General features: G+C 40.2%; 1 protein-coding gene across 1 annotated transcript in view; it reads left to right on the top strand.

Annotated features, from left to right (window-relative positions):
* Nucleotides 1-13,633, top strand: part of LHFPL1 (lipoma HMGIC fusion partner-like 1) — a 74,777-nt gene that overhangs the window by 25,568 nt on the left and 35,576 nt on the right. The window contains exon 3 of the mRNA XM_006889932.1: nucleotides 5,355-5,453. Coding sequence (XP_006889994.1) covers nucleotides 5,355-5,453 — 99 coding nt within the window. The remainder of the gene's footprint in view (nucleotides 1-5,354; nucleotides 5,454-13,633) is intronic.

The raw sequence follows: 13,633 nt of genomic DNA, 5'->3' as shown, positions 1-13,633 counted from the left end.
ATGAAGGAAGTTCAAGTTGTGTTGAAGATATTAACAGAAAACAAGGCCTCAGGAATTGATGCAATACCAATTAACATGTTTTAACATTTGTAGCCCTGGATGTGCTTACCAGTCTGTGCCAGAAAAATTGGAAAACCACTACATGACTAGCTCACTGGAAGAGATCATATCTGTTTTCATTCCCAAGAAAGATGATCTAACAGAATGTGGGAATTATAGAATATCATTAATACCACATACAAGTAAAATCTTGCAGAAGATTATCTAAAAAACAACTAGAACAGTACATTGACAGAGAACTGTCAAAAGTTAAAACTGGATATATAGAGGTCATGGCACCAGGGATATATCATTGATGAAGTCAAAAGGATCTTGGCTGAAATCAGTGAATACAAGAAGGATGTATGTCTGTTTATTGGGGTTTTTTTTACTATGCAAAAGTAATTTAACTGTGTTGATCAACAAATTGTGGCTAACATTGAGAAGAACAGAAATCCCAGAACATTTAACTGTGCTCGTGTGAAATTTTTATCTAGATCAAGAAGTTGCTGTGTGAACAGAACAAAGGAAAATTTCATAGTTTGTTTTTTTTAAATTGTTTATTGTGAAATGAAAAGTTGGATTTTTTTACTCATTCATTCATTCATTCTTGCACATTTTCCTCCATACCTACCCCAGTTTACTTTTTTAAAAAAATAAGTTAGTTTGCTCACAAAGTCCATACACATTGTATTTCATACTATTCTTCATTCATATTATGTTTCATACAATCATTCCCATGCATTATTTTTTATAAAATCAATCACCATTGGACCTTACCAATCATTACCCAATCTTTATAGGTCCCCATTGGATCTCTACTATTTCCTTCACCCCCACCCTCCACCCACCAAAAGGTGCAACCCTGTGGTTTTGCCCCTACCCATTCTCACCACTTTTCTCCCACTCCTTCCCCCCTTGTGTCCCTATACATGTTTTATTAATTAACCTTCTATTTTTACGATAATAGTCTTATGCAGTATTTGTCCTTATGAGAATGAGTTAGTTCACTCAGCATAATGCTTTCAAGTCTCCTCCAAGTTCTAGTATTTTTTCCTCTCTACTAGTTTATTTATAAAATTTGAATACAAATTTGAACAAATTCTTTCAATTTCCAAGTGACATAGTATTTTTCAAAATTTTTGCTCCTGAGTGCTGCATATCATTCCATTGTGTGATTTCACCACAATTTCTCAATCCTTTCAGTAGTAGTTGGACATTTGGGCTGTTGCCATGATCTTGCAATGGTGAATAACGCTGCTATGAACATTGGCGTACAGATCTCCATTTGTGTCTCAGTTCTAATTTCCTTGGGGTGTATTCCTAGTTGTGGATTAGCTGGGTCATACAGAGTTTCTGTGTTCAACTTTTTGAGGAAACACAAAACTGTCTTCCAGAGTGGTTGCATCATTTTACAGTCTCACCAACAGTGTATAAAAATTTCTATCTCTCCACATCCTCTTCAACATTTATTGCTTGTTGCCCTGCTAAACATTGCCACTGCTGCTGGGATGAGATGGTATCTCATTGTGGTTTTGGTGAGCATCACAGCTCTATCCTTTCTCCATACCTGTTCAGTTTTGATGTTGATAAAATCATTCGAGAAACTGGAATTTAGGAAGAGGGATGTGGCATCAGGATTGGGGGAACACTTATCAACAACCTGTATTATGCAGATTACACAGCTGTGCTTGCTGAAAGTGAAGAGGACTTGAAGTACTTGCTGCAGAAGATCAAAGATTATGGGCTTCAATATAGATTATATCTTAAAATCAAGAAAACAAAATCCTAACCATTGGACCTATAGGTAACATGATGGAAGATGGAGGAAAGATTGAAGTTGTCAATTTCATCTTGCTTGGATCCACGATCAATACCCTAGGTACCAGAAGTAAAGAAATCAGAAGATGTGTTGCGTTGGGAAAATCTGCTGTCAAGGACTTCTCCAAAGTGGTAGGGAGCAATGATATCAGTTTAAAGACCAAGGTGCACCTGATTCAACCATGTCTTTTCCATGATTCTCTATGTATCTGAGAGTGGGACAATGAATAAAAAATGACAGAAAAAGAATTGATGCTTTGAGTTGTGGTGTTGAGAAGAGTACTAAATATCACATGGACTACCAAAAGAACAAACAGATACATCTTGGAGTTGGTGCAGCCAGAGAGCTCCTTGGAAGTAAAGATGATGAAGCTTTGTCTCACATATTCTGGGCATGTTTCTAGGAGAGACTATTCCTTGGAAAGGGACATCATATTCAGGAAGGTATAGGGATGGTGAAGGGGAGGAAGACCCTCAATCAGGGAGACTGACACAGTAAATGCAGCAATGGGCTGAAATGTGTCTGGGATTATGAGGATGACACAGGTTAGGACAGGGTTTAGATTTGTTGTTCTTAGAGTGGCTATGAGTAGTACTTGACTCAATGGCACTTAACAACAACATCTACAAAGAAAAAGCTCAAATGACAATCAAGATGAATGTATGTTTTTCTTGTTTAGTGCCATTGAGTCGTGTATGACTCAAACCAACACTGAAAGAAAATGGATATGAACCTCACCCTATCCTGTGTCACCTTCATGATCACTAATATACTTAAGCTCATTGTTACAGTCACTATGTCAATCTATCTTGTTGGTCTTCTTCTCTTTCACTGACCCTCCATCTTTCTAAACATGTCCTTTTCCAAACACTGGGATAACCAGTACTCTTATCTATGTTAAAAACAGAGTGTTATTCCTTTTCCATTTCATAGATTCTAGAACCCAAAGAGGTCTCTGAGGGGCCTCTGTGAAAGAGACCTCTGAGGGACCTCTCTTTAAGACTACAAGTTGTGAATTAAGAATTGAAAGCCTTGGCAAAGAAGATTAATCAGATTTGGTTTTGACAAGCACGGTGGCAGTGGGACAATTAAAACAGACTTTCGAGGGGGGAAAAAGAGAGGAATGAACTGGGGGAGCTAGAGAAAATAGTGCAACAGTGAATGAATGGAAATCCAAAATCTCTGTAAATGTTCATTAAAATTAATAAAATAAAATAAAAAAAAAAGAATTGAAAGCCTGACCTTTTGGTGCGTTTTCAGAGGCAGTAAATGGCAAAGATGGAGATTACCAATCTTTTACTCACAGAGCAGCTGGTGGATATGAAGTCTATGCCTTGGGGTTGGCAGTGCAACTCCTTACCACTAAGCCATCAGAGCTCAACACAGGTAATCAATGCCTTTTCCCTTTGAGGATTGCACTGAGGAGTGATCACTCTTTTCATTTCTGAGCCCTTCCTCACTGGCAGGAAGTTCTCCCAACTGTTCTCTTGAAATCCTTTTTTATATCCCCCCCCCACTTCCTTCTTTTTTAAACTTGCTATTCCTCAGAGTCTTTGGCTTCTTCTGTGGTCCCTTTCTGTGTTACGAAAAGCTGGTTGTCATGTTGCTGGCAAGCTACAAGACTCCTTTGAGTTCTTCCAGAAAGATTCATCTGAAGGCAAAGTGGGATTATTAGCTTCTCAAAATGTGTATGGAATCTTCCTCCGTGAGGAAAGAGAAGTGAAGGTGAGGTCAGCAGTCCCTGGAGCAGGCTGCCTTTCACCATCCAGCTGAGCCCCAGAGTCTGGAGGCTATAAATATGCCATTCATTTATTATTTAACAAGCACCTGCCCTGTCACAGCCTCATGCTATGTGCTAGTTTGTGCATCTGCATTTGGGGCAGGCGACCCTCCTGTGACCTTTGGTACAGCACCCAAATATTGGGTTTTTGTAATTTGCCTTTTTATGTTCAAGCAGCAAGAGGCTCACCTGAATACTTTGAAGGGAAGAGAGTTTATTAACATGTTGCCGCACACTTTTAAATTGACGACCGTGCTTACAAACAGGTGCAGGACGGCAATAGTCGCCATTTGCGGTGACGATTTAAACGAATTTAAGGGGCCTACAATAGAATTGGGAAACCACCAGATGTCTGTCTCTCTCTCTCTCTCTGACGGTATAGAGTTTTTATCATGGTGTGTCTGCTTTGTTCCATTTGTCTCCCCTGTTCTCTTCCCCTGTCAGTCAGTTTGCTGGGCTCCTAAACAAATTGCTGTCTTCTCATAATGTCAGCTTGGCCTTGGATTCAACCTGATAACAGCCTTGATTCTACCCTCTAGTGTTTGTGTTTGCTTTCCATCTGCTTCTCTAGCTGTTAATTAGCATAGCACTTCAGTGTATCCACAAACAAGAACCTGGCCCACCTCAGATCTTCGTGCCAGCCCATGATCATCACCCACTACTGACAGTCAGTGCATTCAATTATTATTGTGTCTATCTGTCCCCATCCATTGTTGTCGTAGGTGACATGGGACTGGGGCTGCCACAGAATTAAAAAATGAAACTCTAAGCAATTTGCAAGAGCTGTTGACGAGGTGGTTTCCTTTTGAAGTAAGTATGAACCACCTGACTTAAATTTGTAGCTTTGGTAGGTAGACTAGGGAGCTCTGGTGGCCTAGTGGTAAGAAGCTGGTCAGCAATCCCAAAGGTAAGTGGTTTGAATCCCACCAGCTGCCCCACAGGAGAAGGATGGGCAATCTGCTCCCATGTGATTAAAAGCCTCTGGAAACCTGCTGGAGGGTCAGATATGGATGGATTCCGACTCGACGGTACACAACAACAGCAACGAGGACTCAAAAAGTCTCCTTATAGTCATGGAACAACCTAAGCAAAATGCGAATAAAGGCAAGGAGCTAGGTGGACAGTATTAGAAGCCAAGACCTGAGAAGAATGTTTGGCATTAATCTAGAATGATTTTCAGGGAAGAAAGAGCATAATTCTCTGCTCACCAAGACAAGCCTACTCAAATTATACGCTTTCTGTAGATTTCAATCAGACAATTGACCGCAAGCTACAAATTTGAGAGGCAACCTTCACTCAACTCCTCAAAAAAGTCTAGAATTTTGTAAAGACTAACTTTCTCTACATTGTGTTTTCTTTGTACCCAGACCAAAGTAAAAAAATCTAGTTCGAACAGCCAAATTAGCCTTTCAGGCCATTGTCCAAAACCTTTTGGCAATAAAATGTGCATTGACCTGCCTCCTTTCCCAACACTGCCCTTTCATAGAGTCACCCCTTCTGCCATCTACCACACAACACCGCCTATGGCAGGGGAACACATACCATTGGGTTGTTAGTATGTAGACATTTAGCATCACAAAGGAAAGGGTCCATGTTGAAAGGAAGAAGTAGAATTATGAGCTGAGGTAATCTAAAAGAAATGTTGGGATGATAGAAGCATTTATTATGTTGGCGGTTTTTTTGTACTACCTATGTATGTGCTCTTCTTTTCAGGTCTGCTGATAAGCTCAGGCTGTGCATTGTACCCCCTAGGATGGAATAGTCCAGAGATAATGCAAACATGTGGGAATGTCTCCAATCAATTTCAGTTAGGTAAGGTGGCCTGGTCAGGATGACAGTGACATTTCATGGCTAATCTCTTTAAGAAAATACGTTACCTCTTGGACGGGAGCTCTGGTGGCATAGCAGTGAATTGTGCTGCTAGCCCGAAGACTGCACCTCTCTGGCAGTTCTAATCCGCCAGTGGTTCCTCAGGAGAAAGATGGGCTAGTCTTGTACCACGTGATTTACAACCTCCTGAAAACCCACTCGAGGGTTGCCTATGAGTCAGCTCATAGCAATGAATTTGGGGCTTTTAAAATTATTATTTATTTTTAACCTCTTGTAGGGGATTCTGTTTTCTGTTTCTATTTACTTGTGCCTTTCCAATCCAATTAACCTGTGGGAAGTGGTGGCTTGGTTAGACCTATCTGGCCTTGTAAATTCACAAGGGAAATACCATTTTTTTAGCCGTACCTTTCCATACTCTATTATATACTTGCAACAACTGGTTTTGCTAGCTACTATGGAAAAAGAGAACAGTTTTACACATTTCTCCTACTTGGTTGTCAAACTTACGATTCCACCATTTTAAAAATAATATATGCCTGATAGATAATTCATATTACAGAAAACTTACCTTTTATGGACTACAACGTGGTTTGAGTGTAGTCACAAGACTGTGCAGCTATTATCTAATTCAAGCACATTTTGGTCATTCCCCAAATAAAACCCATACTCAGTCAAGCCCAATTCATTCACCATTACTATTTGTTGCAACTCCTTTCTAGTTCTATAGATTTTCATAATCAGACATTTAGAAAAACAAAATGTTACAATGTGTGCTCCTTTGACATTCTCTTCTTTCACTTAGTATAACATCTTCAAGATTCATCCAAGTTTTATCAAATATTCCATTCCTTTTTATGACAGAATAATATTCCATTTTATGAAGAGATAACATTTTGTTTATATATTCATTACATGATGAACATTTAGGTTGTGTACAATTTGAGCTATTATGAATAATAATTCTATGAATATTTTTAATATGAATAATGTTGCCATGAATATTTGCCCACATTTTTACAAGGATATATGTCCTTTTTTCCTCTTGGGTATATACCTTGGAGTTTAATTACTTGGTCAAGTTGCAGTTCTATATTTTAGTTTTTAAATAAATGCTAAAGTGTATTCTAAGAAGATTGTACAATTTTCTGTTTTACCATTGGGAAAGTCTGCTGTTAGAGACCTCTCCAAAGTACTGAAGTGCAATGATGTCTGTCTGGAGACTAAGGTGCGCCTGATACAGGCCATGGTCTTTGCTATCACTTGCTGTGTGTTAGAGAGCTGGACAGTGACTAAGGATGATAGAAACAGAATTGTTGCCTTTGAGCTGTGGTGCTGGAGAACAGTATTGAATATACCATGAACTGCTAAGAAAACAAACAGGTTCGTCCTAGAGAAGGTGAAACTAGGCTTCTCCTTGGAGGCAAGGATTCTGAAGCTTCATCTGACATACTTTGAACATGTTGCAAAGAGGGACTGGTCCTTGGAAGAGGGACCCGTCCTTGGAAGAGGGACGTCATGCTTAGGAGGGTGGAGGGACAGTGCAGGAGAGGAAGACCCTCAATGAGATGGATTGATTCACTCACTGGGTTAATGGGGGTAGATGTGTAGGAGACAGATTAGCACAGGACAGAACAGGGTTTAAGGCTGTTGTCCATAGGGTCGCTACGAGTTGCAGGTGACTCGAAGGAATGTGACAACAACAACACAACCAGCAGTGTATGAGGATTACAATTTCTCCACATCCTTGTTACCACTTGTCACTTTGCATATTTTAGAGGGTGTAAAGTTGTATCTGATTGTTGTTTGGGTTTCCATCCTTGCTACTGATGTTGAATATATTTTCATGTATTGCTTTAATTTTGCATAGTTTCTCTGGTTAAATGTCTATTCAAGTTTTGAAATCAAGTTGTATTTATTGTTGATTTCATATATTCTTTGTACTAGACCTTTTTTTTTTAGGTCATTTATAAGCATTTTCTCCCATTCTGTTTATTTCTATTACCTTTTCATTTCCTTTTGTTGTAGAAGGTAGACATTTAACAAAGCATTTGCCATTTCTGTGTTTTACTTTCTTGGTGATATTTTTTGAAGTACAAAAATCTTTCATTTTGATAATCGAGTTCAGTTAATCTACTTTTTCTCCTGTCCTTTGTTATTTTGTTGACATTACTATGAAACCATTGTCTAATCCAAGGCAATATAATTTTCCTTATTGTTTTTTTTAAAAAGTTCTTATTTTTATGCTTAAAGTTCTCTATTTTTCATCTTTAGAGTCAGATCTTTGATCTGTTTTGGGTCAATTTTTATGTACTTTGTGAAGAAAGAAATTAACTTCATTCTATTTCTTTTCAAAAGCTATCTTATTGCCAAACATAAACATAAAATCCTCAATGTTGTGTTACCATAACTATTGTCTTCCAACCATAACATTTTCCTCATCCAAAAAGGAAACATTGCATCCATGTATTCTGTCCATACTCTCCACGTTAGCACATTTTTTATTAATGCTGATCAGACAATGTGTATCTCTCACCCTTGTCTTTTATCACTATCTTAGACATAAGGGCAGATGCAACTGCCTTACAATTGTTCTCATGTAAACGGCAGGTGCTAAAAGCAGCAACTGATCAGGTAAGACTCAGCAAAACAGAAAGTGGAATTAGAATTTTTTTAAATAATATGTTGTAAATGCCAAGCTTGTGGCATTCTACAATAAAGGCTTTCTCCTCAAAAAGCCATTCTTTATCATTCTGGGGCTTCTGATGTTGTTCGGACATCCTTGTACACTTTAGACATAGAGTAAATAGATGGTAATGAGAGAAGAAAGGTATGCCTTCAGGTACCCACTGTATGTACTGATGTTTCTTTTGCCTTAAGAGGCAGTGGTGCCATGAAAAGTCTTAGGTATTTGAGTCAAGAACCTCAGTTGGAATCCAGGTCTTGTCACTTTAAGTGGCTAAATGGGGTAAACCACTTGATAAATTTGTCCCAGTTTCTTTCTCTATAAAATGCAGATCACAACAACAACAACTGATGGTTATTGTGAGGCTAGAATAACATCAGTATCTGATTGTTGTTTGGGTTTTCATCCTTGCTACTGATAATTCAAAGGCCACATGTGGTGGCTTGGATCCACCAGAGGTTCCTCAGAAGAAAGATGGACAGTCTCCTCCCATTGTGAATTAGTCTTTTTCCAAGCATGGGCCCCTCCTCACAACATGCCTTCAAAGTCTGTGAAATGAAGTTTCAGCATCCTTGCCTCTAAGGTACACCCTGGTTGCCCTTCTGCCAAGAAACATCTGTCTGTTCTTCTGACAGTCTATGAGATATTCAGTATTCTTCTCCAACACTCAAAGGCATAGATTCTTCTTCAGTTTTCCTTAGTCATTTCACGCTTTTCAAATTCATTTGAAAACATCTTGGCCTATATAAAGTGCCTTTTTAAAGGACTGGCATCTACGTCTATGAACTTGGAGAAATGATGAAAGTTATATAAGAGTTCAGGTCTTTTATTCATAGGGTTATTATGAGTCGTCCATGACTCAACACACTTAACAACATAGAGAGAGCTCTGTTGGCCTTGTGGGTAGAAAGTGATGCTACCAAGCTAAAGGTGGGTGATCTTAATCTGTGACCCTCAGGCCTGGTTTTAATTGTTTTTGGTCAAACATTCTTCTAAGTGGCATAGCACTGGTCTGTCCATTTGCTGTACAGAGGTAACTCATGGTTGCTGTGAACTTGAACACTGTGACACTAATGTGCCAAATGCGATGTTGGTTACCCATGGTGGACACTGTTTGGTGGAGCTCCCTGATTAAAATGAGCTTGGAAGCAGGAGTGGCATCCACGTCCAAAATAGCTTGCCTCTGGAAACTCTATGAACTTGGAGAAACAATGAAAGTTATACAAGTGTTCAGGTCTTTCATTCACAGGGTCACTATGAGTCATCTATGACTCAATGGCACTTAACAACAATAACAACAATATCAAGTGTACTTTCGTCTTTAAACCAGCATCCTTATCTTAAGCGCTTTGAAGAAATTCTTGACAGAAAATGTTCCCAGTGCAACACTGATTTCTTGGCTGTTGCTTCCGTGGATGTTCATTGTGAATCCAAGGTAAATGAAATCCTTCACAATTTCAGTCTTTTCCTCCATCTATCATGATGTTGCTTACTGGTCCAGTGGTATTTTTGTTTTCTTGGTATTAAGATGTAACTTCTATTGAAGGCTGCAGTCTTCAGTCTCCTACAGTTAAGTGTGTCAAATCATCTTCACTTTCAGTAAGCAAAGTTGTGACATCTACAGATGGAGAAATAAATTGAAGTTGTCAAGAATATCATCTTACTTGGATCCACAATCAACGTTTGTGAAATTAAAGACATAGTGCATTGGGAAAATACGCTGTCAAGGATCTCTTTAAAGTTCTTTTTCTAGAGCACAGATGTATTTATTTTATTTTATTAATTTTAATGAACGTTTACAGAGATTTTGGCTTTCCATTCATTCATTGTTGCATTTTTCTCCCTGCCCACTGTTCCCCCTACCCCCAGTTCGCTCTTCTCTTTGAAAAGTAAAATTCCTTCATTGGTATACAATCCCCTTCCAGCCCCAGTACACTCCACTGTCTTTTAGAGGACGAAGGTTTTCCCTCACCCAAACCATAGTATTGTCAGTAGTGAGTCGTGCTACTCAAAGGCTGCATGTCTCTGGTTTTCTAAACCCACCAGCAGCTCTGAGGGAGAAAAATGGACTGTCTCCTCCTCTTGTTATTTACAACCTCAGGACTGACTTGATGGCAATGAGTTTGAAGGGTTGTTTTCCTTCCTTCCCTCCCTCCCTCCCTTCCTTCCTTCCTTTGTTTTTAAAGTCACATGCATATGAATGTTACACAATGAATAAGGAAGATTTGATGACTCTGAACTGTGGTGTTGGCAACAAATATTGCTTATACCATTGACTGTTCAAGGAGCCACGAGTCTATCTTGAAAGAAGTATTCCTTAGAAGTGAGGAGGAGTACCAGAGTACTCCTTAGAAGTGAGGATGGCGAGACTTGGTCTCACACGCTTTGGGCATGGCACAGGAGAAAAATATTATGCTTGGTAAAGTAGACAGTGAAAAAGAGGGGGTCACTCGCACAGTGACTACAACAGTGGGACGAAGCACAGCAGCACTTGTGAAGACAGCACCGAATAAGCAGGGAGTGTCTTATTCTGTCGTATATAGAATTGCTTTGAGTTAGGGAGCTCTAGTGATACAGACTGCACAGAGCGTGGTGCTGCTAAACCGAAGTCCTCAGTTCTCTGGTGGTTCGAATCTACTAGTTACTCCAAGGTAAGGAGAAAGGTGAGCGCTCTCTACCTGGAGATGACATTTATGAGTCGTTTATCAGTGATGTTAGAGACACATGAGTTGGAGCTGACTACATAGCACCCAACAACAATGACAGGATACAGAATCGCCCCACAGGTGTTTCAAGACTGTTACATTTATGGTTGTAGAAGCAGACTGCCATATCTTTCTTCTGCAGAGCCGCTGGTATGTTCAAACTACTGGCTTTTCTTTCACTTAGAAGCCAAGAGCTTAACCACTATACTTCTAGGACTCCTTATGCTTGTATGTTGTTGTTGTTGTTGGGCTGTTGTTGTGTACCATCGAGTCAGAACCAACCTGTAGCTGAGCCTCCTGCAGGTTTTCAGAGGCAGTTAATCACATGGGAGGAGACTGCCCATCTTTTTTCCACGGAGCAGCTGGTGGCCTGGAACCACGTGCCTTCGGGATTGCAATGCAGCTAATGGTAAATTAGGCCACCATATAAGTCCATTTTTTTTCAATCATCAAATGTAATTCATATGTGTGATACAATAAACAATAGAGAAGATTTTTAAATTAAAAAATTAATCTATTCCCCAACTCTACCAAAATGCAAGCCTCTGCTGACCGCTGAGTCGGTGGCCACTCTTGAGGTGCATTTGCTGGGATCTGAACCCAGGTATCTCACATGGAAAGTGAAAATTCTATCACTGCACCACTGCTGTCTTTGAAAACTAGATAAGCTGAATGTTTCTAAGACAACACATCGGTTTTCCTGTAAGCTTATAAAATCCTCACATTAGCTATAACACTTAATTTTATAGTAACATTGCTGTCGTCTTTCAGAGGATCAATCATATTTGCAACAAGCTCTCAAGATTAAGATATAGTTTCATCCAGAAAAGCTCATGCATAGTCTATGACAACATACCTTCTTTGTAATGAATAAATCTTGAGGCCTGAAGAGGTCCTTGGAGAAGGACATCATGCTTGGAAGGGTGGAGAAGACCCCAGATGAGATGGATTGATACAGTAACTGGGGCAATGGGGTTGGGTGTGTCAGAGTCAGTGAGACTGGCTCAGGACAGGGCAGGCTTCAGAGATGCTGTACATAGGGTCCCTGTGGGTTGTAGGCAACTCAACAGCACATAACAATAACAACAAGGTCACAAAACAAGTTAGTGGCACAAGTTTTAGTGGAGCCTACTTTCTAATTTGCTTTCTTGTGTGTACTCTGATAATTTTGCTTCCCTCTTTTCTTTAGTGAGGGTATGTCATTAGTCACTGGAATGCTTTTCTTCAAAATTGCAGGAAAAAAATGTCTGAAACATCATGGAAAGAAAATGCCAAATTTAAAATCCCACCTCCTACCTTCATCCTTCACCTCAATCTCCCACCAATATTTGAGCATAATTAGGAAAAATAAATAGAACTTGGGCCTTGTGAGATTCTGGAGAAGTCTTCAGTGCAATGGCTACATGTGGGGAACTTTAGGTACCCCGAGAAGTAACTTGTAGGGAGCTCTGGTGGCCTAGTGCTAAGAAGCTGCTTTGCAATCCCGAAGGCATGCGGTTTGAATGGAGCAGCTGCTCTGTGGGAGAAGGATGGGCACTCTCCTCCCATGTGATTAACTTTAACTGCCTTTGAAAACCCACTGGAGGGTCAACAATGGGTCAGTTCTGACTCGACAGCACACAACAACAACAGCAGATGTGAATGTACTAATGAACGAAGTGGAATGTCCTGCTAAACATGATCACAGAAGAAAGAAACACAAAGTTTGCATATTCTGCCTGTTCTAAGATCATGTACTGTCTACACAAAGCATCTTTCTCATCGTCTGGAAAGTCTGCCCATTGTCTACTTATGATCTGAGTCTCTTCTTAAGAGAAAGAGATCTGAGTTAGGAAGAGTGGGTGATGGGAGAAAGGACTGAGGAAAACAAGACTCTCAAACAACTCACAAGGCAAAAACACCACAGTTGAAAGCAGAATCGCAAGGGACTTGTCCCTCATAGTTCTGGTCTCCTTCCTTCCATTGCCTCATCTCTCTAGCATGTCCTCCCATGTTGCCAGGTTCGTGCCCCATGTCCCCCTAAATCTCCATCCTCTCCCACTATTTGTTCTCCTCCCTTCACAGATCACCCAGTGGACTCTCTCACCAACAGGTCTTCAGTCAAGCTGTGTAGGGAACGGATTCAGTTTCTTCTTTTCCTTTGTTCAAATAACAATCAAATCTATACAAGGAAGGGGGGAGGAAGCAAATAGTAATCAGGAACTTTCACTGACGATGTTGTGCCCTAAATCCAGTTTCCTCCCAAGTCACCAAGGAGCCGACACCGATGCAAGGGCAAGAGGGAATTTATTTCAGATTCGAATCCGGGCCTCGCTCATGCTGATAGAGCAGGGAAAATGGCGAGGCCCCGATTCTGGGCTGTCTTGCCTATTTAAAGGGGCAAGACTGCGAAAACAGGGCGATACAGGATTGGCTGGTTCAAAGGAAGGGCATGAAAACAGGGCGATACAGGATTGGCTGATGTTTGGGTGGGGGCTCTTTCCCCCCTTCCCCCACTGCTTTCAGTTACTGCTCTAGAGGCTTATACATTTTAAAATGACATATTGGTTACAAAATGGAGTCCCTCATTCCCCTCTTCTTCTGCACCCTAGCTCAATCATGAGCACTTTCTTTCTTTCTTTCAACTGGATTGTTCCTATCCTTTCTTTAATTGAGTATTCTGTTAATTATACAGGGACCTAGGGTTAGGATAAGCATCAGGGCAGTGAGGGGTCTAAGAAGTGGAATAAGCCATTTACCCCAGGATGTTTTCCACCAGTTAAATAAATCATAGG

The sequence above is a fragment of the Elephantulus edwardii genome, unplaced genomic scaffold (assembly GCF_000299155.1).
Source record: "Elephantulus edwardii isolate Elephantulus edwardi_28Jun2011 unplaced genomic scaffold, EleEdw1.0 scaffold00083, whole genome shotgun sequence".
Lineage (NCBI taxonomy): Eukaryota > Metazoa > Chordata > Mammalia > Macroscelidea > Macroscelididae > Elephantulus > Elephantulus edwardii.
The sequence above is the reverse complement of the archived record's forward strand: the minus strand, read 5'-3'. Positions and strand labels throughout refer to the sequence as shown.